Source organism: Eleginops maclovinus, chromosome 11 (assembly GCF_036324505.1).
Source record: "Eleginops maclovinus isolate JMC-PN-2008 ecotype Puerto Natales chromosome 11, JC_Emac_rtc_rv5, whole genome shotgun sequence".
Classification (NCBI taxonomy): Eukaryota; Metazoa; Chordata; class Actinopteri; order Perciformes; family Eleginopidae; genus Eleginops; species Eleginops maclovinus.
The window spans coordinates 13801551-13825961 of NC_086359.1; the positions used below are offsets into that span (position 1 = coordinate 13801551).

At 39.9% G+C, this 24411-nt stretch overlaps 4 protein-coding genes across 9 annotated transcripts in view; 1 reads left to right on the plus strand and 3 right to left on the minus strand.

Moving 5' to 3' along the window:
• Nucleotides 1-13959, minus strand: part of fnip1 (folliculin interacting protein 1) — a 41985-nt gene extending 28026 nt beyond the window's left edge. For 4 of the 5 annotated variants that reach the window (XM_063894941.1, XM_063894938.1, XM_063894940.1 and 1 more), the window contains exon 1: nucleotides 13779-13959. In XM_063894941.1, the coding sequence (XP_063751011.1) occupies nucleotides 13779-13870 (92 nt within the window). In that variant the 5' untranslated portion in view covers nucleotides 13871-13959. Of the gene's footprint in view, nucleotides 1-3410; nucleotides 3955-13778 lie in introns of those variants that run through there. The other variant, XM_063894939.1, reaches the window with a different exon arrangement.
• Nucleotides 7882-10199, plus strand: LOC134872118 (E3 SUMO-protein ligase ZBED1-like). The gene is made up of 4 exons (XM_063895270.1): nucleotides 7882-8471; nucleotides 8619-9087; nucleotides 9370-9493; nucleotides 9614-10199. Exons 1-4 carry the CDS (start codon nucleotides 7882-7884, stop codon nucleotides 9682-9684), a joined length of 1254 nt encoding a protein of 417 aa, XP_063751340.1. The 3' UTR covers nucleotides 9685-10199.
• A 327-nt stretch (nucleotides 13960-14286) lies between the features above and the next one.
• LOC134871746 (uncharacterized) lies at nucleotides 14287-18426 on the minus strand. The gene is made up of 8 exons (XM_063894600.1): nucleotides 18016-18426; nucleotides 17005-17108; nucleotides 16401-16773; nucleotides 16168-16299; nucleotides 15877-15916; nucleotides 15650-15705; nucleotides 15522-15553; nucleotides 14287-15411 (listed from the first exon to the last, which is right to left on the minus strand). The coding sequence occupies exons 1-8, from the start codon at nucleotides 18083-18085 to the stop codon at nucleotides 15013-15015; spliced, it is 1206 nt and encodes a 401-aa protein (XP_063750670.1). The 5' UTR covers nucleotides 18086-18426; the 3' UTR covers nucleotides 14287-15012.
• A 2652-nt stretch (nucleotides 18427-21078) lies between these two features.
• acsl6 (acyl-CoA synthetase long chain family member 6) overlaps nucleotides 21079-24411 on the minus strand; it is a 31031-nt gene continuing 27698 nt past the window's right edge. For both annotated transcript variants that reach the window (XM_063895244.1, XM_063895245.1), the window contains exons 16-22: nucleotides 23931-24003; nucleotides 22690-22778; nucleotides 22262-22378; nucleotides 21987-22130; nucleotides 21649-21750; nucleotides 21483-21554; nucleotides 21079-21410 (exon numbers count right to left, since the gene is read on the minus strand). In XM_063895244.1, the coding sequence (XP_063751314.1) occupies nucleotides 21270-21410; nucleotides 21483-21554; nucleotides 21649-21750; nucleotides 21987-22130; nucleotides 22262-22378; nucleotides 22690-22778; nucleotides 23931-24003 (738 nt within the window). In that variant the 3' untranslated portion in view covers nucleotides 21079-21269. The remainder of the gene's footprint in view (nucleotides 21411-21482; nucleotides 21555-21648; nucleotides 21751-21986; nucleotides 22131-22261; nucleotides 22379-22689; nucleotides 22779-23930; nucleotides 24004-24411) is intronic.

A 24411-nucleotide genomic window follows, 5' to 3' on the forward strand; every position in this document is an offset into this window, starting at 1 on the left:
CCCATATTTTCTAATAACTACTGTCCAAATGGATTCAGCAGAACCAGAGCTTAGGTCTTTGTTCCTTCTTAAAACCTGGCACCTACATCCATGCACCTCTGCCACTGTCCTTTCAGTTAAGTTCAGTTTGGTTGGGTTATGCTAGTAGCTGGACACTGACTCAAGTGAGGCAATTATCAGATTTCTTTGTGTGTAGCCGAAAATAATTTTTTACTTTTCACATATGCAGTCTTTCCCCGAACACGTGAACACTGACTTTGATGGGTTGGCTTGAGAGATGTGTCCTTTGAAGACGACACTTCTTGTTAAACAAGTATTTGTTGTGCAGGAAACTTAAGCCCTGATGGAGGTCCGAGTGGCAATTCATGTTATGTACCTACCAGATGTAACCGGCAACCTGGCTAGTCTCTGGGCATGGTGGAAAAGTTCAAATGATGTACTAGACAGCTTTAAATAAATCTGTGTAAGCCCGTCAACCCTCCCAGTCCCACTGGGCATGGCAGAGCCAACAGCTTCCTACCATAGCCACCATCCATCCAGGTCTAAAGCAGGGAGCAACAAAGATACAGGGACACACACCAACAGCTTTCCAGTGAACCAAGATAACAAGAAGCCACTGCAGACCCTCACTCAGCTGACTTCATTCACCATGGCCAAGATGTGTAGAATAATAATATATATCTTTAATAATCCAGGGAATATTTGGGAATAATATGTTTTAAATCCCCACAGTTACACACGGATATCCACTAGAACCAGTCGAAGAGACTTTGGTAATATAATTTTAAACTGACTTTAGTAGTGGAACATTGATTCCGGTTAGAAACACTGTCCAATAGTTAGGTAACAGTTAAGCTGTTTTCCCTGGCAGCCCCTGCTACATTGCTGTTGCTAGGTAACCTGTGGTATCATTCAGCTTTATCTTATGAATGCTGCTCATCTCAAGCAATATTGTGAATGATGTCGTTCCATATTTACATTTTACTGTGGCTTTGGCATTCCCTCTCGGCTGTTTACGGGGAAACTGGGTCCCGGGTTGATTTAGTAGGGGCTATAAAGGATGACAGCGGATTGGACAAGGAGATAGAAGGTCAGGATTTCTGTCTGACCTGATGAGCAGATGGACGCTGAGCTGGACCTTAATATAGCCTTTTATTTGGGAGCAGGGCAGTCCCCAAAGACAAGTGTTTATAGTGAATGAGTTGGTGGGGGAGGAACAGTTAAATCCATTGCACAATAAAAAAAGAGCACATTTGTGTGTGTGTGTGTGTGTGTGTGTGTGTGTAAGATAAATTAGTGTACATTCCGAGCTGCTATTTACCAAACACTGGAGTCAAAGTATGACCTGCATTCTTGTGGCAAAATGATTGAGTCTTGCAAGGGGGTGGGGTGGGGGAGTCATGTGCTACAGTCTGCTGTGGTGTTAAGTTGTCAAACCAGAGTCATTTGTCAGACGGGTCCTTCAGAGACATCATACAAGAGTTTCTTATTTTGGGGGGGGACTCATATGGGAAACATTGTTCCATAAGCTGCCTTGCCCTTTCTGAAACATCTCCAGTATTCAATCCAGTAGCTCAGGGATTGAGCCTGCTGCTTACCAAAATGGACCAAAACCACCATCTGGATTTAAATAAGGATGTGTGGGCATTCAGGAGTCAAGAGTATTGATCTGCATTGGTTGCATTATGGTTGTGTTGTACAGTTGAGACGACGTAAAGTAGACCCGATCGCAATAAACAATATACAATATACAGTACATCATCCAGCTTTTTCCGTATGGTTTAAACCTCTAGGTTACTTTCTGGTTTGATGTTCTTCTCTTTAGCTTGTTTTTAAAGAGACTGTTTTCTTAAGTGTATTTTAAAAACATCTTTAGTTTTCTTATCCTAGTTTCTTTTTGGGGGAGACCCAACCTGCCATATCTTAAATGTTAAATGGGTGACGAAGTGCGTGCCTGGCCTGCATAATGAGCTCAAGTTGCATTGTTGAGGCAGAGTCGATATTCAGCTCACAGACGTGTGTGTAAGATTACACATCAGGCGGCGGTTTTAGTCCGTCACATGCCTCCTTGCAACTGGACTACTGCCTGTAGTGGTTTATTTATACATTTGACTTTGCTGTTGGTTTCCATGTGTTTAGCTTTTGTCAATTGTGATGTGTTTGGTTGACCAGATCCTCCTCTGCCAAGAGAAATGTGTTTAAAAGATGTAACATTTCTGAAGAAAATACTTGCCGTTTTATTGCCATTCTTAATGAAAATGAAAGAAATTGCTAATAATGTGCACAACATTTGCTCAGAATTTGTGTAATCTCTTTATGACTGTTGGCTCGAAATTTTACGTTATTGATTGCTCATTCATAAATAAAGTTATACAGCGAATTCAGAGAGATCAGCCCAGAAGAGATTTGCATAATTAGAAGTTCACAGCTTCCTTTGTTTAAAACATAGCAGACAAGGATAAAGAAATGTAAAGAACAAGGAATAAATACAGGATAGAAAGCTAGAAACATGGCAATAAAGAGCAAGGGCCTTTATATAAGCATCAGCCAGAAGAGTTAAAGAGTCCTTTGTGAAGAAATGTCTTGAAGACATAAACAACTAAAGCTGAGAACCACAAAGACTATAAGAGAAAAAGCAGGTAATATTGAAATCTGTTGGCGAGATTTGTGCGTAGATAATGAGAGAAAAGCTCTTATAAAAACAGAAACACACAAACATCTGAGATACAGAGAAGAGCATTGAAAGAAAGACAAGGCAGAACAAGAGCAAAGGAGGAAGTATGCCATCAGTGAGCTTGTGACAGTCAGAGCGCTGACAGAAGAGGGGAGTCATTCATAAAAGCAGCACATGACTTCATGACTGTTACATACTTGTACTGCTTTGACCTCAATTGTGTGAACCAAAAAACGACAAACTTTCTCTCATCAACATGCATACAAGTCATTATCATTTCAACCTGTTGATCTCCAAAACAAATCCCTTGCAAACGTGTTTGTAGGGTAAATGAAAAAGCAACACAACAGGGACTTAACTTTCTTTAAATGAATTCACTTCCAGTAAAAAAAAAAGTGATCGTTTCTGCAATCAGAGGTGAACTGTAAAACAAAAACTCTCTAAACTACAACTCCACCCAAACACCTACCAACCCCACAGTTTTTCTTATCCACACATACACAAAAAAAAATGTTCTCTACCACCAAACCCTAAAATCTACATTGACCTCAAATAATATTTCCATCCTTGTTACCTCAAAAGGAATGCGCTGCCAAGCTGGTACCAGCCACAGGTTGGCAAAACTTCAGCAGAAGACAAAACTTTAATGAAACAACAGCAAGAAAAACCTCCTTTGAGCAACACTAGCGAACCCTGTAGATGTTCCTAAGCCTGGTTAGATATTACCGACTCCTACCTGGGCATCATTGCAAGTCTGCCAGTCCTTTTCCAGCCCTCTCCCTCTCTCTCTACTCCTCTCCTCTGTCAGCCAAAGCAGGGTCTAAGAATAGCGGTGAACTAAATTCACACAAAAACATGAGACTGTCAGGTGATCGCAGGAGCACTGTGTGTGCCGGACAGTGCAGAGGCAGCAACAGCAGCGAGCCCGGACTGCTGACTGCCACAGAGCGCCGTGATAAGAGAACGACTGTGGGGATCTGTTTGTCTGTTGTTTCTTAACCCAACGCCTTTTGTTTTCCACTCTCCATTGTGTTCTCTCTCTGCTTCTTTTTATTGCACTTCCTCCGATCATTTTAATTGTACCTAAGTCTTGGAACAAAGAGCAGGAAACAAATGTATAACAGAAACAAGACTCTTGAGTGAAAGCTTCCCCAGAATTTGAGTAACTTTAATTCTTCCTAAAAGGTCTAAAGTTGTACACTACAGCATTTCATTAGTAGAGGGGCTTAGAAATAAATTCTTCCGCTATAAATGACAAAATATTTTAAAAAGGGGCCACATAAGTCTTTTTAAGTACACCCTGATACTAAATGTGCATCTCTGGAATATTTCATAAAGACTTTGCCAAGTGAAAAAATACACTAATAATCTAGAATGTAACAACTAATGTATGGAAAAAGTTCTATCACTAAGTTGATGTATATTTTATATAAAAATACTATACTAATGGTAGTGTAATATACACGTATACCTTATACATACTTCAAGTGCAGTTACATTTCATATTTCTAGCTTTAGTTGATGCTTTTGCCCTGCTCCGTGTACGAAAGGTAGTAGAATAACAAATATTTTGGATTAAATACACGTAAATTACATACAAATTTGTGCCAATTGTGTTGATATTCTCTGATTCCTGGAGTAAAATATATATTGTGTATTTTTCTTTTCTTTCTTTTGAGCGATAGGGTCTGCAGCAATGGGAGAACAGTCCTGCTGCACCTGGCCGAGGTGTTCGCTGATTAAGGTCACCCCAAGCTTCCTTCACTCCAGAGTCTGAGATCAGCATACCCACTGACCTCAAAAAGCCCTCGCTCTCTCTCAAATGCTACTGGAACGTTTGTGTGTGTACGTGCATGTGTATGTGTGTGTGTGTGTGTGTGTGTGTGTGTGTGTGTGTGTGTGTGTGTGTGTGTGTGTGTGTGTGTGTGTGTGTCCGTGTATGTGTCCGAGACAGAGTGACAGTTACATAAATATCCTCTGGGTGTAAGCTGTGTGACGTTCTTCCGGCTGTGTGTGACAGCAGTTTTTGTAAGGTATACCAAGTGTTGTTTCTGCTGAAGGCAACAGGTTATTTTTAGTGTCGTCATAAAATAGACAATGGCTGTAAACAATCCAAAAATTGTAAAGAAATCAATCATCTAGCACTTTCACCAGCACGTTTTCCTGTGATTAATCATGACAGTGTAGGGTAGATATGGTGCTGTCGTGCTGTATGGTGGATGTGCTCTACTACTAGTGGATATGCATCAATGGAGTGACACAAAGCAACAGTAATTCCATCTTATAGATATCTGTCGCCTGATCGGGGCACCTTTTGCAGTTAGAGTCATGTATGTGTTAATACTTCCCACGGTGTCTCCGTTTGTCAAACTTGAAACTTAGTAGGAATTGTTAGACCGGCGTCATATATGGGCGGAAAATGAGCCCAATGCAGGGAACACTTAGCTGCTGGAGAGGCAGCGTCCCATGGTGAAACACAATTTATTAGTTACCTCTTGTCACATCAACACAATCACTGCACCTCCTAAAAGGTCCCCTATTATGCAAAATGCACTTTTTGCTGTTGTTTATACATAAATGTGTCCCCAGTGTGTAAGGAGACTCACAGAGTGTCAGACATTACAACCCTCTCTCTTTTCCTCTTTACACACATCTCTAAAAACGGGGGTACAAACGAGCTGATCCAGATTTGCTGCTGATATGACTTCATAACCGAAATGTGGGCTGGCTTTACATTGAACTCCTAGCAACGTCCACGTGACACGTCCCAACCTATGTACCCCATATACAGTTGCGAGCGAAATCCCCTCCGCAGCACCTCTGTGTGTGTTGGTATTCAGCATGATGTCTGCAGGAGGGACTTAACTAAAAGTAAAGCAGACAGAGAGCTGCATGATGCTGCAAAGGGGCGTGGCCAGCTTCAGCTCAGCTCAAATTTAAAGAGGCAGTAGCAGAATCAGCACTTCAGGAACAGGGCTGAAATATAGGGGTATGAGGCACGCTACAATGGTTGATCTGTTTGGTATTTTGAGCAAAACATAGACATGTTTTGTATAGATATGGCCCTACAATATATTGTTCAGCATAATAGGAGACCATTAAGTTAACAATTGTGTTGGTCTGAGAACGTTTTAGTATACAGCGGCCACTTCAAAAACAACTTGCCCACATGACCTTAAAAAGCACCTGACTGCCTGCATACCTGCAGCCTTCCCTGCTGGTTATGTTGCTTTAGAGACTTCTGCATTCCTGTAGTCACATGAGTGTGAGCAGGGCAGGATGCTGCAACACCCTGATGTCGCTGCACTCAAGTGGCAATAAACATCCAAACTCTCACTCAATAAATCGACTAATAAGTTGATTGGTTCCTAATCGACTACATTTTCATCCAGGAAGCCTCAAGACATCACTTCCTCTCTGTTATTGACATTTCTAATACAGTACCGTAAGATATGTTTAGTCCTGTCCCAGAAACCGAAGACAGGTACGTTTTCTGAGGGAAAAGGATAATAGATTTAGTCTTAAATATGATAATAAATGATATCAAAGTTATAAAAAAATTAAATATTGAAAGATAATAACAATTACTTATTTACAAAATGTGCTAAATTGGAAAAAGATAGACATAAAAATGTCACATTTAGTCAACCTATAGTTCATTTTCAAAAGGAGTCCAAGTCAGGTTGTAGACAAGAGTCAAGAAGTGAGTATGTATCAGAAAGCAACCAAGACTGTATAGTTTTAAAAATAATAGAATCAATATGCTTTTGTAAAAATCCTGTGCAACCATTGGAGAAAAACTCCTGGCTATTGGGATTTGGCTTGTATTCCTGCACAGTGTCCAGAAACGAGCGAAACGCACATATTATCTTGTTAACTTTGCATCTGTGCATGAGTTAACTATGGCTTTCTCCTGTGTCACAACTTATTCTGACTCAGCAACACATGACAGAAACTCTGACTGTTAATCAAGAAGATCACATGAACGCATCACCAGGCTGACAGGAGTGGTGGAAGCAGGGTAGAAGTCTGGTCGTATGGTCAATTCTGGTTTAAAGGTGAATCAGAGATGTGTACTCAGTTGGAGATAGAGTCATATGATGGACATGATAACTGCTTACTCTCAAAGCAAAGTGATACCGTCAGTCAGCACATCCTGCCTCTCTGATAAACCCCCTCCCCCCTTTCTCATCTACAGGCTGAAAGTAGGCTAATTGTTTCAGTGAAGTGAGTTTTTTAGTATGACTTTCAGATCCCGACAGACATACTAAATCACATTGCTGGCCAAGTCCCTTTGTCTGCCCAGTATGATCAGTTTTGTGATTTACTAAACAAGGATGCATGTATCATTTCTTATTCATAAATGTCCTTTTAATGGTTAAAAACTAAAAGTTATTTTTCTATGGAAGATTTTCATCCAAATCATAATCTAAGAAGAGTTTTAAAAAATATATCTTGTGGTAAAAACAGATTAAATGGAACGATATACATAAATATTGGGGCAAAAACTAGGACAAAGATTCGGACTTGATTCTCAGTGTTTCTGTAATAAGTAAAGTAAGGTAAGGCAATAACAATTAGGGCTGTGCAATTTAATCGATCCTGCGATATATATCGATATTTTGTTTCCCGAGAAAGTATCGATATTTCAGCCGCGAGTATCGATACATTAAGTCCCATTCAAATCCCCCGTGTTCCGCCTGGCACTCTGCTCGCTGCCCATTACGTCAGCCAGCCGCTAGTGTCGCTGTAGAGCATTTCTAGATACACAGATCTAGTGTGTCTTCTTCTCGCAGTGCGAAGCGGTTCAGGAGAATGGCGGCGGACATTAACCCAGCACCTCCGTGCTTAAAAGCAGATGTGTGGGAGCACTTCGGGTTTAAAAAGAATAAGGAAAGTGACAATTTAGATAAAACTATTGCGGTTTGCAAGCTGTGTCACACAAACGTGAAATACTCTGGAAATACCACTAACCTACGAACCCACCTACAACGTCACCACCCGGACAAGGTAATGCTAACTGAGGAACTCAAGAAGCTGCGGCCGCGGCGTGACCAAAACAAACCGTGCTGGACAGCGATGGCGGTTGTTCCCACAAGTTCCCATCTACTTCACCAAGGTCGCAGAAGATTACAGAGTCCATTGCCTACTTTATTTGTCAGGATTTGAGACCTTATTCCGTGGTGGAAAACATAGGCTTTCGGCGCATGGTGAACGCGATGGAGCCCCGCTATCATGTTCCAACCCGCCAACACCTCACCAAGGTTTGCGTTCCCAGGCTGTATGCTCAGACAAAGGCACACGTCAAAGCCTCCCTGGGCAACGCGGAGAGAGTTGCCTTGACGTGCGACGGGTGGACCTCGCGAACAACTGAAGCATATGTCACCATCACGGCCCACTTTATCAATGAGGAATGGGAGCTTGTTACGTATGTATTACAAACCAGGGACATGCCCGAGAGCCACACCGGACACAACCTGGCAGAACATCTAAGAAAGGCCCTCGCTGAGTGGGAAATAACAGAAAAGGATCCAGTAATTGTCACTGACAACGCGTCAAATATGACAATAGCAGCTGAGGAGGCAGCGTTCACACTTCACGTCAAATGCTACGCACACACCCTAAATCTGGCTGCACAACGTGCCCTCAAAATCACAGCAGTCGCACGCCTGTTGGGAAGAGTGAGACGCATTGTGAACTTCTTCAGACGAAGCACCACAGCCAACCACATGCTGAAAGAGAAACAGAGGCTTCTACAACTACCAGAGCACAAGCTGATGACGGACGTGGTTACAAGGTTTGTGCATAGTTACTTTCCAATTGTTTATTTTGTTTGTATTACTAATTGATTTTGTCATTAATGTAAAGCAGCATTCTGTGCATTCATGCTGTGAAGGGCAATATAGGTATATAAATAAAGTTTCTTACTTTTATTTAACTACAGGTGGAACAGTGCACAAGACATGCTAGAAAGATTCCTTGAGCAACAACCGGCCATCTGTGCAGCCCTGCTCTCGAGTGAGGTGAGGAAGACCGAGAAGAATCTGTGCACACTGACTGAGTCAGACGTGACAACAGCTGAAGAAGCAGTCAGCGCTCTGAAGCCCATGAAGGAGGCTACACAGTACATGTCCAAGGAGAAGACCCCCACGCTGTCAGTCATAGCACCCCTCCAGGAAACACTGATCAATGGACTGAAACCGATCGAAGGTGAATCTGCAGTCATAAAAGAGATGAAGGCTGCCATGTCTGGGGATCTTCAGAAGAGGTACATCGACCTCAAGGCAACTCTCCATGCATGTTCAGCAATGGATCCAAGATTCAAAAGTCTTCCCTTCCTGACTGAGAACCAAAGACAGGAAGTTTATGATGGACTGATTGCAGAGGCTCAGGATCAGCCAATGCCATCAGAGGTAAGGCAATGATGGTACTGCTACGTTTAACCCTTGGCCTTGTATCCTATGTAACATCTCCTGGTGAGAGCAAGCATAGGCCTAAATAATACATTGTTCAAAGTTTAAAAGGCAAATCCTACAACGTTAACAGTTTAAAATGCATAAATATTAAATAGTTTAAAAAGCATAAATACTATAATGTTAACAGTTTTAAAGGCATAGATTTTAAATACACTAATTAAAAGATTTATTACAGTGAAAGCTCATGAATTTAATTTCATGTTGACCTATTTCATTTAGTTGTCACTTTGGAGTGTGGTCGAAGAGGGCACAGGAAATGGTAGCGCTGATGATGAGGGGATGGCATCCGAAGAAGAGACTGTAGATGATGGTGTGCGATTCAAGGAAGGAGAGAGCAGTCAAGGTCAGTATCACCCATTGTTATCCAGTGAAGCACACTGTGTTGTCTGAACCTCTGAGCAGGAATTATGGAATGTGATTAACTATAAATGTGTTTTTGTTTTTATTGTTTATTTATTTGAAGGTCAGCATCCTCCACCCAGGAATCCAAAGCCGTCTTGTCCACTGGCTGCCCTTCTTGGTGGTGAACGATAGCGTGGTGGAGCACAACCCAAGACAAATACCCAAGAGGACGAGGCCAAGGAGCAGATGACCCGCTACAAGGAGGCAGATCTCTTGGAAGTGAAAGAAGATCCACTGGTCTGGTGGAAGGAGCACCAGTATGAGTATCCACTCTTGTCACACCTGGCTAAAAGGTACCTGTGCATCCCTGGCACTAGTGTCTCCTCGGAGAGGGTCTTCTCTACCGCCGGAGATATCCTCACTGCTCAGAGAAGTGCACTTCTCCCAGACCACGGTGATCAGATTCTATTCCTGAACAAAAATCTGAAGAGAATGTAGATGCAGTTATGTAGAGAGGAGCCTTTCTGTTTAGTGTTTTTGGCTTAAATGTTACTCCTTTGGACTTGAATTATTGGCAGGTACATTTTACATTAAATGTTGTTCTTAGTGACTTGAATTATTGGCTACCTCATATTCTGTGTTAAGCTAAAAATGCTGTAAAATAATCTGTTCAGAACAGGCCACCTGCTGCACCTTTTAATTCTCCATTGTCCATTGTGATACTGCACTTTATGTACTTACGTTTCAAAGGCTTGTAAGCTGCAGTTTGCACTGTTTCAATAAATGAAACTAATTTCCTCACCACATATTTTGATTCATTTTGTCCAGCATTTGCAAGCTGTAGACTCTCTGTCTAGTCAGAGCCATATATTGTGTAATTGATGCTTTCAGTTTTCAGTTGAATTAATTCAATCCAAGTCAATGGAACACTCACCAAAGATGTCACCAAAATCACACTGTCCCTTTAAAATCTTTCAGAAAATGATGTAAGTGTATCGAATTATATCGAATCGTATCGTTGGCTGAATATCGTGATATATATCGTATCGTGAGCTGAATATCGTGTATCGTATCGTGAGATTAGTGTATCGCTACAGCCCTAATAACAATGTTGTACAATGTAGCCAGAAGCAAAGATGGACATGAATGCATACCAACAACCAATTTCTTTTTAATGTTAATGGCCCTAAAGTTCCTTTGATTTAATAAACAGAGGGTTACCGGTCACTACAAAGTCCATAAATAAGATATTTATCCATGGAACACAAATGCTTATGGACATACAAAGCAAAATACAGACGCCCACACACACACTTATCTCTACTGAGAAGCCAGCCAAGTGATCGTCCCACTAACATAACAGCCTGAGATTGATGAAAGCCTCACATGACAGGGCGAGTTATAAAAGCACGCAGCGGTGAAAGGACACCACGCCACTCAGGAACCTAAAACACTATTTCTCCTTTAGATCCAGGAAACAGGAATTACTATGCATCAGTCAGTATCATTTCGTTTGGCCTTATGCAAAAATCATGCATTTTCAGAAAGGAAGGAGGATTCTGCAACATGAGAAACACAAAGTTCCGGCTTTATTCCAGACTGACGCCTGTTTCATACCAACAAAAACTGAATGTGGTAAAAGGTTTGAGCTTGATTAGAGAGTACTATTTATTCTAGTGTCTTTATTAAAAATGTTAGACATCAGACATCTTTATAACCCTTTTTCTCGTATGGCTTGGGGTTTGAGGTCTTACAAAATGGTCTGTGAAAACAGAAAGGCTGACCACAACTATCCCAGCCTCTCTTTGGATTAGCCAAACTCCCTCCATGCGTTCTGTATCTCCGCACAAACACAGCTTCATTGAGCTGTATGGTTCAAGAAGGAAGTTTTCTCAGCAGGCAGCGGTGGCAGGGGGCGGCCAGGAAAAGCAGTCTGGCTGTGTGTGTGTGGGGGGGGGGGGGGGGGGGGGGTGGAGCAGGGAGCTCTCAGTGTAATGTACAGTATGCTGTCCCTGGTCAGGTGCTGTAGCCAGGGAAACCAGAGAGGCATTTTAGGCTTTCCCATTGGGTCTGCCAGCCTGCTGCCCCCTGTGGTGTTCTGCAGACAGTCCCACAGCTTTGAGTGATGTATAATGCAGGGCAACAACAATACTGCAAAACAGGAACACTTTATTTATTCATTAATTTGTTCATTATCTGCAAGGATTTTGCTAAGCCAGAAGCAGCCAATATATGGGTGTTCAAAAATAAAGCAAGACCAAAAACACATCTGTGTGTCAGTTTTATAGCAAATAGAACAACTCAACAACTGTATTATACTACTCTTGAGGTCAGGCACAGCAAGAAATTACAAGAATGTGAGTCTGCTGCACAAATGACTGATTTGTTAAAGTGTACTAGTTTCATCATCCCAAATAGCATATAATCTATTATGGCTAAATGTGAACAGTAAGCTCATCATACAGGCCCTTTCTGGGCTAATCCTAATACCACCTAAGTGTCATATCCATCCATCCATCCATCCATCACTCCTTCTTCTTGCCTTTGTCTACTCACAGTGCTTCCCTCTCCACAGCAATGCCTGATGAATGGGGAACCATTGCCAGAGGTATGAAGAGCACAGCTGACCACCGAGGTAACAGAAATGCCTGCTGTCTGCCTCTTTCGTCTACGATTGAAGCCAGCCAACTATACACACCGCATTAATAATCACTGGGCACAGAGCAGCGTTATGGCCATAGAACATGCAACACTGGCCAAAGTGAAAGTAACACCGCAAGCATGTGAGCTTTCAGGTCCTTCAATGGGTGGCCAGCCGTGAGTAATATGTTCAAATGTATTTAAAACTAAAAAAGAGCACTTTCCCCATGGTGACAGATCTGACCCTGACCCAGAATGAGTCCAGAACATACACAGGGAAACTGTTAATCAACTCAGGGAGTATAGAGTATCCTAGTAGTCAGCTTAAGTATGCCTCTCTCAGTCAGATCAAATTATGCCTTAGGGTATTTCAATAGCAAGTATTTACATTGCTGACACTACATGTCGTAGCTGCATGGTGGTCTTTTTTTTTGGATAATTCCCCTTTCATTACATTCACTCTATTTACAGAGAGATATGATGCATTTGCATTTTTCGTTAAAGCAGGCTTGACAGAAGTCTTGTTTTAGTCAACAACTTATACAAGTAATGTTCATCTGAATTCGTGGTTGTCAGAGCAGTTCAGTTTGAGTAGTACAATCAGGATTTTATTTGGCTATCTTGAATTTGTTATGACTGCTATCATTTTGACATACATGTAGTTTAAACCATAGACTGTTAAATCAGGACTTCTATAATTCGTGCATGCTATCACTTGTGTGTTATATATATATTTTAATGTATTATATTATAGATGTTTTTTGTGATATATATATATACACACACACACACAAAACAAAAAACATCCATATCTGCCGTTTAAAGCACAAATGATTATCAGAAAATGTTGACATGTCTACTGCTATGCTGTGGTTCTCTGTCATCAGTGACCGACTGGACTGATCACATGTGCTCCAACACAGAGCACACAGTGTCCTCCTCCTCCTCCTCTGTCTGACGGCAGTGGAGAAGAGTACAGTACCATCGGAGGAGTGAGAGAAGCCAGCTGTACTTTGCTCCAAGTTACCGATGGTATAGCCCACGATTGGCGACAAAAGAGCGCGACTGTAACCGTCTGTACTGCCTCGTTGTCTCTAGCTGTTCCCACCACACACGCTTAAGTACCCGTAATCAATGCAACACACGGGGGCACAAAGAGAAAATGTGCCTCTGCAACTTCCAAGCAATAATATTGATTAGCTGGTTATACCACAACTCGGGATGGGAGGAAACATGCATCATTGACTTAATCATCACTTAATTAAAAACGACATACGAGCTTTAATAGTTGTATAAAACATGCGACAACTAAGAGCTTTTGATTCCATCCGAGTCCCATCAGGAGACAGCACATGCAGCAGCAGCAGCAGCAGCAGCCCCCGCTAACGGATGGTAGCTAGTATTAGCATGTTAGCTAACCATCCAACAGGCACATCACGTATCCACTCACTGCACTTCAACATATCAAATTCAAACTAACAATACTAAACAACGTTGTAAGGTGTCTGCAATAACAACATATCCACAACACCAAAAACTATGTGACGCTTCAGGACTCCACGGTAAAAGTAAGTAATACATGTACAACGTTACACAGACACACAAACCTAGGAACATGCACACACAAACAAAATAGCTAACGTTACCTGAAAGCTGGGTCATCTTTGTTGCATCTCGGGGGCGGCGACAAAAACGCATTTTTCTTGTTGAAAAGTTTCTGGAAAAGAGTCGGAGGCATTTTGTACCAAAATTAATTCGGTACAGAAAGTCTCTTTCCTTTTCAAATCCGAGAGCAAATCTTGTTCCTTGTAACTGTCTCCATGGGTGTCACAGTCATATGACACGCATTAGTCACGGGAGCTGCTTGGTAACTAACTGGATTTTTTCGATTGGCTGACTGGACGTTGCTGCTACAACAAATTACCTGATTGGCTGCTATTTTGGTCTCGGTACCACGTGGTCAGTGGATTCGCTGTGTTGATGTTTTGTCGGGAATCATGACAGCATGCATGTATTCACAAAAATGATAAGAAGTGCGACTGCTGAGATTCTTACAAGATAGATAGGCCTACGATGTTTCAAAGTGCCACATGAGAAAACAGTTGATGGAAAAGCAATGATTGTGTTCAACAAACAAAGGGGATCCAACAACAATCATTATTATGTATTAATTTATTGTACAGTAATTTAATTGTTGCTTTTTTTGACGATTGGAAGCGTGTACACTAGCAGGCAGTCATTGACTCAAAATGTAGACCACCAAAAAGTCAAATTAACTTACATTAAAATGTTTGCTTACATTACATTTTTTGTTTGAAATTGTAGCACTAGCAAATAAAGTAAAAAGTAGATTCAACACAAAAAAACAAACAAAACAAAAACAACATATATACATATATTAAAATATAAAACAACCAATATAAGGAGCAGTGGAAAGGAGTCTTAAGAAAATACAGGTCTGACATCTAGTGGTCAATTTGCACAGATACTTAGAACTGCAGAGTTTAAAAGTTAACCAGTGGTATACGTGTCGAGGTTTGTAGGCTACAGTAGCAAAGTAATAAAAGGAAAAGGTTGAGAAGAAAGGAAACTTTAAAAAAAAGTCACACTCACTATGTCCACAAATTATATGATGTGCAGGCACTTAAATACATGGCATGGTGTGACATGCCTTTTGAATTATTATCTTTCAATAAAAAACAAAACGCCTACTTTTTAAACTGTGCATCACATTTAAAAAATATGAGACATTATGACAGCCTCATACACTCAGATCACACTACTCTTTTACAGGATAGTTCACATACATACCTCTATACAGTAAATATTGATAATGGAACAAAGCCAAAATCATTACAAACATTGTTTTGCCTTTAGATGTCAGAAAACAGAAGGTTCTATATACTTAGGAGCTGTGAGAGGAAATAAAGGTGCATTTCTGAGTTTGGCACAACTTATTCTCATTCTATCAAAAAACGCATCCCTATCACTGCTGCTGATAAAGTCAAAGAACTTTGATTCCTCCAGGTTACTTATTACAGGCCTTTTCGACCTCACTGTCTGTTTTAACGCCTTTTCTTTCAAATATATATCACCGGCTATGGATGGGCCTGCGTCCGGCTGAATCTGCTCAGCCGGGCTTGATGTCGGGGCTGGTTCATTGTCGCGGTAAATGGTTAATTTGGTGCCTGGGATGCATTTTGCTTCAAAGGTGTCCGCAATGAAGGGGCTTTTGAACCAGACCTTCTTCTTGTACAAAATGGGCCTTCTGTTGATGAGCTGAAGGAGCAAGATCATACTTAACATGACCATAATACTTCTTATTTATACAAAATGGATTGTGAACACCAGATTTTGATTACACATGATACAAACAGGTGATTTCTTACTTTTAGGGGCGTTTTCAACTCCAAGGCCTTCTCTACAGATTGAGGATTGAAAAAATATATTTTATTATTTGACACATAATGACATTAAATATTTTTATTAGGATACACATCTCACAATGAGTCTTTACCTGATTTAAATGAGTCCACATGTGTTCTGGTTTCAGCTTCAGGTCTTTTGTTTTGGCTTCAAAGAGAAAAACAGTGATTGATCTAGGTTTGGTTACATAGATGTTGAGCATGCAGCTACCTTCCTTTGGTAGTTCAGAGTATTCTAAAGTATCAGCAGTCAATATATTTTTTATTACTAATTTAAAATTGTATGACTTTTAAAAAGCAAGCAAACTGAGGAACTCACTTGATCTCACAGTTCTTTTCATCAACAATCTCAGAGACATCTGCAGACAGATTTTTTTTAAATGTTTAAAGACTAAGCATTTTGAAGCTAATACTCAGCTCTACTTTTTTTTTAAATAAACTAAATGTATACCTCTCAATCATTCTTATTCTCAATCAAATTCTGACCATCAATAACATAACTTTATAAACCCTTTTTGAAATCATTAAACCTCAAAAATGTTTACTACGATAAATAAATATGCTAGCAAATCAAAAAAAGAAACATGGGGCAATTTTTTCAAACCATTACCGATGATGCTAGAAAGGTTTAGGGGCTGATGCATGTGTATGGTCTCAGCGTTGCTCACATTAAGCAAGGTGGAGTTTTTTATGTTTAGATGAATCCCAACCTCATCAATAATACGAAAAGTTGATGTCTCCACTGGGAAAAGACGACAAGAGAAGTGACAAGAAGGTTAAATAAAAACAAAACAAAAATAGAATATTTATATTTTGGTTGTGGATGAACAAAAATGCACACACCATATTTTTCTCTTCTAATGATCTCCGGGGAGGAAAGACTGCTGAAAGTTGTGGCAGAGGAATAATAGTCTTCATCCTCACCATCACCATCACCATCATCCTCCTCATCATCACAGCTGAAAGTAGTGTCTGACTCCATGAAAGACGGCATGACACTTTCCGATGTCACTGTCATGTTTTGCTCTTCATCGTTAACTAGCATTTCACCTGGTTTAGCAGCCTCTATCCTAGGAGAGGTTTGAATTGTTTGGTGACCTGATGCTGACACTCTGTAACTAGATTTCCTAGTGGCTGGCACAGCAGGTGCTTTGTTGCTGGGGTTTTCAGTATATGGAGGCCTGCTGAAGCATAACCCAGATTTGCTTTGGACAGGCTTAAAATTAGGAGAAGGAGAGGGGGAATTTTGAGAAACAATCAACATGAATTAAAACATGTAAAGAAAGATGACAGCTAAATTAATGTCCCCATTATGTACCCTTTATCCAGAAGTACAATAGAGAAAATGTGTTTTATGCATGTGATATTATTATTATGAAGAGATTAGTTTGTCCTCCATACATCAAATCTATAAGGACATATATTTCCCTACAGCTGGAATACTCACAAACACTGGTTTGGTTGGTTTGACAATCGGAACATGCATCTCATCCACCGCAGGCTCCTCTGAAAATGCTTCATAATTCTTGTTGGGCAAAAGTCTCTTGTGCTCTGAAAGTTTTAAAAATAGGATAGTAGCTCGATGTAGCTCATTTACCTGCACTTACCAGGATATACACAGTGCAGGAAGAAGTACTTTTTTGCGTAACCAAATGTAACAAATAAGTACTTTGTTCCAAGTAAAAGTCCTGCATTCAAAATCTTGCTTAAGTAAAAGTACAAAAGTATTGGCATCAAAAGAATTGCGTAACAGAAACAAAAATACTCCCTTTTAGGCCCATTTCAAAACCGTATGAGTTACTTGGTTACTATTATGACTGTTGATGTGTTTTTAATCACAGCTGGTAAATGTAGATTTATGTGAATATCTTTATACAGCTGCTGGATATATTAACCTATATTGTAAATATGTCCACATTTATTTAATTATTGATTTCTATTTTTTATTGCCTAATAATCTCAATCTAAAAAGTAACCAGTAACTCAAAGTTGTCAAAAAAAATTGTAGTGTAGAAAAAACAACAATATTGGCTTTAAAAATATAGTGGAGTTGAAGTATAAAGTAGCATAAACTGAGTATACTCAGGTAGGGTACAAATTAAAATTGTACTAAAGTACCGTACTTGAATTTGTTTCCACAATCTTTGTTACTATCCACCAGTGCATATGTGTTTCTCCTAATGCATTGACTTCAAGTAATATGATAGAATATGATCAAATTGAAGTAGTCCTAGTTCAATTCAGGAGACATTAATAAAAGCATCAAACTGATGTTAATCTTTATATTACAATTAAATAGGCGTCTTGCCAAAAAGTGCTGCTGGTCACAGAAGCTTCAAATTAAGCTGATCAGTAGGCCAAATAAAAGTTGTGGTGCAAAACCTTTGCATACCATGGTGAAGTTAAATTAAAACCTCAATTTCAATGTACGTTCAAGATGATGTGTTAGATTTCTTACTGTCTCGTCTGTTCAGCACGGGTGTATCTCGTTTGTTTGGTAAACCACTGTCACGCCTCACTCGACCCATTTCCGAATGAAGTTTACGTCCAAATTACGATCCAGTGATCTGTATAAATCTGACGTATTTCACCTTTGGAGCAAATTTTGCCTATGTTACGGTTAAAAGTCTCGGTGGATGCTAATAACTGACAAGTTCCCCTTGCTCTTTGTGCGATGCTTAGCAACCGCGAACACCTGTAGTCAGTCAGCTGATGACGCAATTAAATACCCCAACACACTACAATCTATTATGATGTCAAACAGATCGTAATAATACACTTTGAAAAAACACTTTTTGATTTTGAAAGTATTCAACGGAAGTCTTACTATAGAATTTAGAACCCTACACCAGGGGCGTAGCTAGGTTTTCAAGTTAGGATGGGCTTAGCCAAGAGGTGAGGTGGAGCTGTGTGCGTGATGATGCGATTTTTTAAGGTGTGGGGGGCACCTCCATGGTAGTACAATAACCAGGAACTCAGATGGCATGATGGTGGATAAGTAAGTGTGGGAGTTTTGCACTGAGCAAAGCCACTACACCCCCATAGTGTTTTGTACTGGTTGCGTCCTCAATATATTCTTCATGTTAACCAGGTCCATGTTACCTAGCCTTCACATCCCCGGACAGAATTTGTTTAACTTTTTTAAGTCAATTGCATGCATCTGGTGCACTTTGAGAGCGAAATTAAAATGCTAGATCTAATAGAACTTCGTGGTCTTGGTAAGGGGAGGGGGCACAACTCTCAACACTAATATGAAAAATATATCAATCAAAGTATAAAAAATACCATAACCAATGACAATTAAGTGAAATATTTTCATTTAAAAACTGTATTCTTCAAAAAGGGGCATGAGACGTTAATGCCCTTTTTATTATTTTTAAATTTAAAAATGTTCATTTGGGTGGGCTTTAAAACATTTTAAGTGGGCTGAAGCCTAGCTAGCCACTGCCCTACACTTATTATAAATGACATCAGATAAAGCTTATTCGTTTTTCTGGTCTGCAGTATTTAATAGGCCTAGGCTACTGCACATGAGATATGCTACCTGGCACAAATATCAACGTGTGCAGTACATTTATATACTGCTCAAATACTTTTACTACATTTCATACTTCAGTGCACAATGATTTTTTGTCATTTTTACTTACTAATGTTAGTCTTCTAAAAAATGTTTATTTTTGTTCCTTTAAGGATATTTAGATGATAAGACGTACTAGAATGAATGCATGCCTTTTTACTTGTAGTTGAATATTTTCATGAGGGTATTGGTAGGCTACTTGGTGAACTAATGACCTCTTTTAAGGGCAAGAGTCCAGTTTCTTCATAGTTCATGTCAGTCTCTTCAGGGAAACCTTTCAAAATAACACTTAATGCAAATACAATTGAAGACACCATGAAAGACGAAACAAGACACTTGTTCAAAATCATTCCAGAATATCTTTTTTATTTCATTGCCCTTGTCCTATTCCCCACCCACCCTCATCCCTATTGCTGCACTCAATCGTTACAAGGATATGGTGCTGATTCCATTTTACAGCAGAATAGATAAATAAATAAGTACAATTCATCTCACTACACGCAAAAAGAGAGAAAAAAATCCATTCAAACCATTGATTTAATAAATATGCTTACATCTAGCTGTCCTCATTTATGTACATCCACATTGTTTATGCTTTGGGACGGTAATCAACTTAAAAAGCCTATACATTACTTCTATGTGTAAACCCTTCAAAAAACGTGTTTATTTTCATTAAAAGTTGATGGTTGTTCTATTTTCCTCCAGTAAATGGAATTCATCAGCTTTGCCTACATTACAAAGCCTTGCACTAGCAGCAGTGGCTGTGGGCAGCTGCATACAACCTGCTATTAATGGCCACAAAGAAATACTCATCAGTTTCAAGTCAATGGTGCCAGCATTGCAGGGCAAACTGCATGCATTGCCCTGAGACCTGGTTTAGCATTATCTCTTTTTTGTTCTTTTACCTGACATACTATTTGCGCAAAGGTGGATGTTAAAAAAGGAGTGAATGAACAGCCTGTAGAGTGTGAACCGTAATGTTTGTTACAGTGGGCCAGTCCTTCACATAAACAAGGAGCATGCATGCTAAACTGCAGATCACGTAATGAGTAATGAGTGAGTGAGTACATGACATGACCTGTGACTTATTTGAATGTGGCTCAAACATCGAGATGCTCTACATGGAGTGGTGTAGACAGCAATGATTAGTAAGGCAGGAGCTGCTACTGTCTATACCTTGTTATCTTAATTCTCCCCTTAAACATTAAGGTGTAGTTTTGGTCAAATTGCGCAATGTGCTTGGTAAAAGTTTAATCTCTTTTAGAGTGGCAGATCAAGGGAAATGTATCAGGCCCTGCTTAGTGGCACTGCTGTCAGCGGCTTGTTCGATTGAAGGAAAATCTACTGTGTCCCACTGAGGAGGAAGTCCATTACTGTCCAACATTTTGTCAGCAATACATCTCCTTGAGCTACACTATACACAAAGACATCACGCTTGCTGTCGTATAACTGTGGATGTAGGTTGTGTTAGGCTGGTGGGTTTAACTGATGGAGGAAAAAAAATGATTGGACAGGGTGACAAGGTGGAAATGGATTGCTCAACATAAAAGTGAGAATGAGTTGTTCTGCTGCTGGGGACAGAGCATTTGATGGTTTGTTTGGGTGGATAGCAAGAAGCAAAGTTTGGAAGATTTAAAATGCCTAAATTAAAACCAGTAAAATAAAGAATGTGAATTACAAATCACATTTGTTTATACATTTCCTTTTTCTCAATGCATATGTGTGTTATGTGACGATGAATTTCCCTGTCAAAAAAAGAAAAAGCTCTGTTGTACATTCTCATAAAATCCAAACAAAGTGCTTTGTATTTACGAAATTACACCAGCTTTTCTGATTTGTGGTTTGCATTTTATCACAAGGATTAAAGAACCATCTAACCATTTGTATGTGTAGTTACACACAGCAAATGCCTAATTAAAATAGAAATAAATATAAGAAAGTGTATTGTATTTCTCTTTGTGTCTTTGATTTATTTTTGTTTTTAGGCATCAAATCTTCCATTGCAGGGGCAGGTTTGGCTTGCTTTTCCCAAAGCATTTAAGCCTAGGTGGTCACATCTTTATCCCACTGAATTTCAATGGTGAAAGCAGTGCTATGTGTAAAGATGATAGAAGGAAAATGAGGTCTGCTGGCCTTCACATGGAGATGCTGTTATAGAGCCGATCGATCTTCTCCTTGAAATACTCCTTCAGCTCTGGTCTCTTGGCCTTTAGTGTGGGAGTCAGGAGGCCATTCATGATGGAAAACATCTCATTGTGGATGTAGATGTTCTTCACCTGCAAAGAAAAATGTTATTGAGAGTTCCCAGGCTAGTGTTATTCTTTTAGCATTTGCATCATCCTTCGTACCTGCTCAAATGAATGGAGGCCACTGGCCTTCCCCAGACGCACCAAGTCCTCAAGGACTGCCTTCTTCAGTTCCTGTTGACAAAAGAAGAAGGTTATTTAAAATGGTATTATTCAGTATTTTAGTTATTGACAAAAAGTTGAAGCATTCGAAGCACATGCCACCTACCGTGTTTTTACAGAGGTCCTTATAGGTGCCCAATATGCCTTTTTTCTTGGCCCATTCAGGCATGACTTCAGGGTCAGGAACCACAATCCCTACCAAACAGGACTGGAAAGAGAAGACACAAACATAAGAGGAAGAAATCAAAGGATATGAATTAACTAATTGAGCTGAAAAATGAATACATGATACATGATTTTGTACTATATTTGTTCTGGCTTAAAAATGGCTCACAAGAACCAGAGCTAGGATGTACTTGCAGGCTCTCAGGAGCCATACATTTTATTCAGCTAAGGAGTCAAATGAATAGGATGTTACGACTGATGGGTGTGTAAGTATTATACCTGCAGGCTATCTCCATGGACATAGAGCTGGGCCACAGGTTCGCTCCTAATGTAGATGTTCTCAATTTTCTCAGGGGAGATGTACTCTCCCTGCGCCAACTTGAAGATGTGTTTCTTCCTGTCGATTATCTTCAGAGTTCCATTCTGCAGGAGGGGAAAGGATGAATAAATGAAAAGGATGAAAACACCTGGGGATTCCTCATGTAAAAACGATTCATTATCCAGAGGCTGTGTCATTGTCACATTTTGTCTAAATAATGAGATGAGATACATACGGGTAACCATTTGCCAATGTCTCCAGTGTGAAGCCAGCCGTCTGCGTCCAGCGTCTCGGCCGTCCTCTCTGGGTCTTTGAGGTAGCCCTTAAACACGTTTGGTCCCTTCACACAAACCTAGATGGTAGAAAAGTGGAAAAGGGTCAGGGTGAGAGGTCAAATATATAAACTGAATCTCCTGTAAAAACCCCAACAGGTTTTTGAAGGTCGATACCTTCCTATTCACCTTATTTCTTTGTATGAAACTTCTATTGTGTGGATTTTGAACACTGAATGTCAACTCAGAGATAAACAATACACGCTCTAGTAATGTTTTATAAAAAAAATGTAACTACTTATCTGGGCCTTTTGTTTTACCTTGGCAGTTTAAGGAAAAATACTTCTTTTTTTTATAAAGTTATAACATATTTCAAGAACATGTAACTTACCTCTCCCTCTCCCTTTGAGGCAAAGTAGTTCTTCTCAGGAACATCCAGCAGTCTGATGAGGTTACATGGCAGCGGGGCCCCGACGTGACCTATAATTCACGGGGTCAGAACAAGCAAAAATAATTGAAAACTCATAAAATGTTTATTTGAGGGTTTTTCTTTTTTATTTTCATTATTTGTGTCCTCTTGGACTGTCGGATAAACCCTTACCCCTTCCACTATTGGAATGAATGAAATTAATTTTATGAAGACAATAATTAACAGACCAACAATAGTGATAAGTTTGATGAAAATAAATAGGTAATTCATAAGATAATTTGAAACCAAAAGGGATTTTAAAAAATATACATTTCTATGCACATGCAAATGCCTTATGGAATATCTGAACTGAGCAGCAGGGGGAGCTGCTAGACTAAGTTATTTCTAAATGACTGCTAGTGCTGCAAGCCACCCAGCAGGCTGAGGCACACGTCTGTCTTCTACTGCCCTGGTTTGGTTTTAAGGTAAGATGGTAGGTTTTTTTGTACTTCAGCCAAAAGAAATTTCATGGTATAAAATATGGTTTTAATAAATATATAAAGATGGGGTAAGACATATGGCAATGCACTGGTTCATTTTGGTTTAGCTCTAGCTAAAATGTTTTATCGATAACTTGTTCAGACAGCAAATTAATACAAATGAACTCATTCACTTGGAAAAATTACCATCAATGCCTAGATGTTCCACACAAAGCACACTAGAGGGTAAACTGGCAGTTTTGGCAGCTTCTTTTCATACAGGCTTGTTGATATTGGCAAATAGCTAAGCATTCATGTGTCATAACGTTGCCTAAAAGATCTTTCTTATGGGTCTTACCCAGCCTTGGCTTCTCTTTTTTTATTCATTTGATGTACTGTAAAGACTTTGGCCCCCTTTTTTCTACTGGGTGTGATTTATAAACTGGGGGCAGGGCTGATAAGGTTTCATAGTATGAGTACGATATTATCTGATCAGCTGTGACGCCTCCATTTCTTATCAAGCAGATTCAGGGAGCAACAGTTCACCTCATGTTTAATGGCAGGGTGATGTAAATTAAACACTATCACAGGATGGGTATTGTTTATTTCTTAAAATCATTACACAACCATGTCACTTTTGGACCCCTGAGCCAAGCCTTTAGTCAAGTAAACAAGTTCAATGAGTCTGGCAGAGATAAAAAATGTCTGCGTTTTCTAGGGCAGTTACATAAAAGCGGCACTCACCTTGGGTCCAGTCTCCAGGTGTGGTGAAGGTGCAGCCAGCTGTGCACTCTGTCTGGCCGTATGCCTCATACACCTATACACACACACACACACACACACACACACACACACACACACACACACACACACACACACACACACACACACACACACACACACACACACACACACACGATGTTTCAAGAGCTGTTGGAAGGCTGTGAGGTCACTCACTGTATTTATTTGTGTGCATGTGCACTGTACTGCACATAGGGCTGGGCAATATGGATTTTTTTTCATGATCACAACATTTCTGATCATAACCTAAACATTGATGTTGCGAAAATACTGTAGAGTTGACTATTGGTGCTGTGTTTGTTGAGGAATTATCCTTAGTTATGTGCACGTAATGGGTATTTGGGTAAAGGCAAATAAAATAACTGTCTAGTAAGCGAAAATGACAGCACTCTACTTTAATGCAGCCTTTAAAATGAGGAAAATA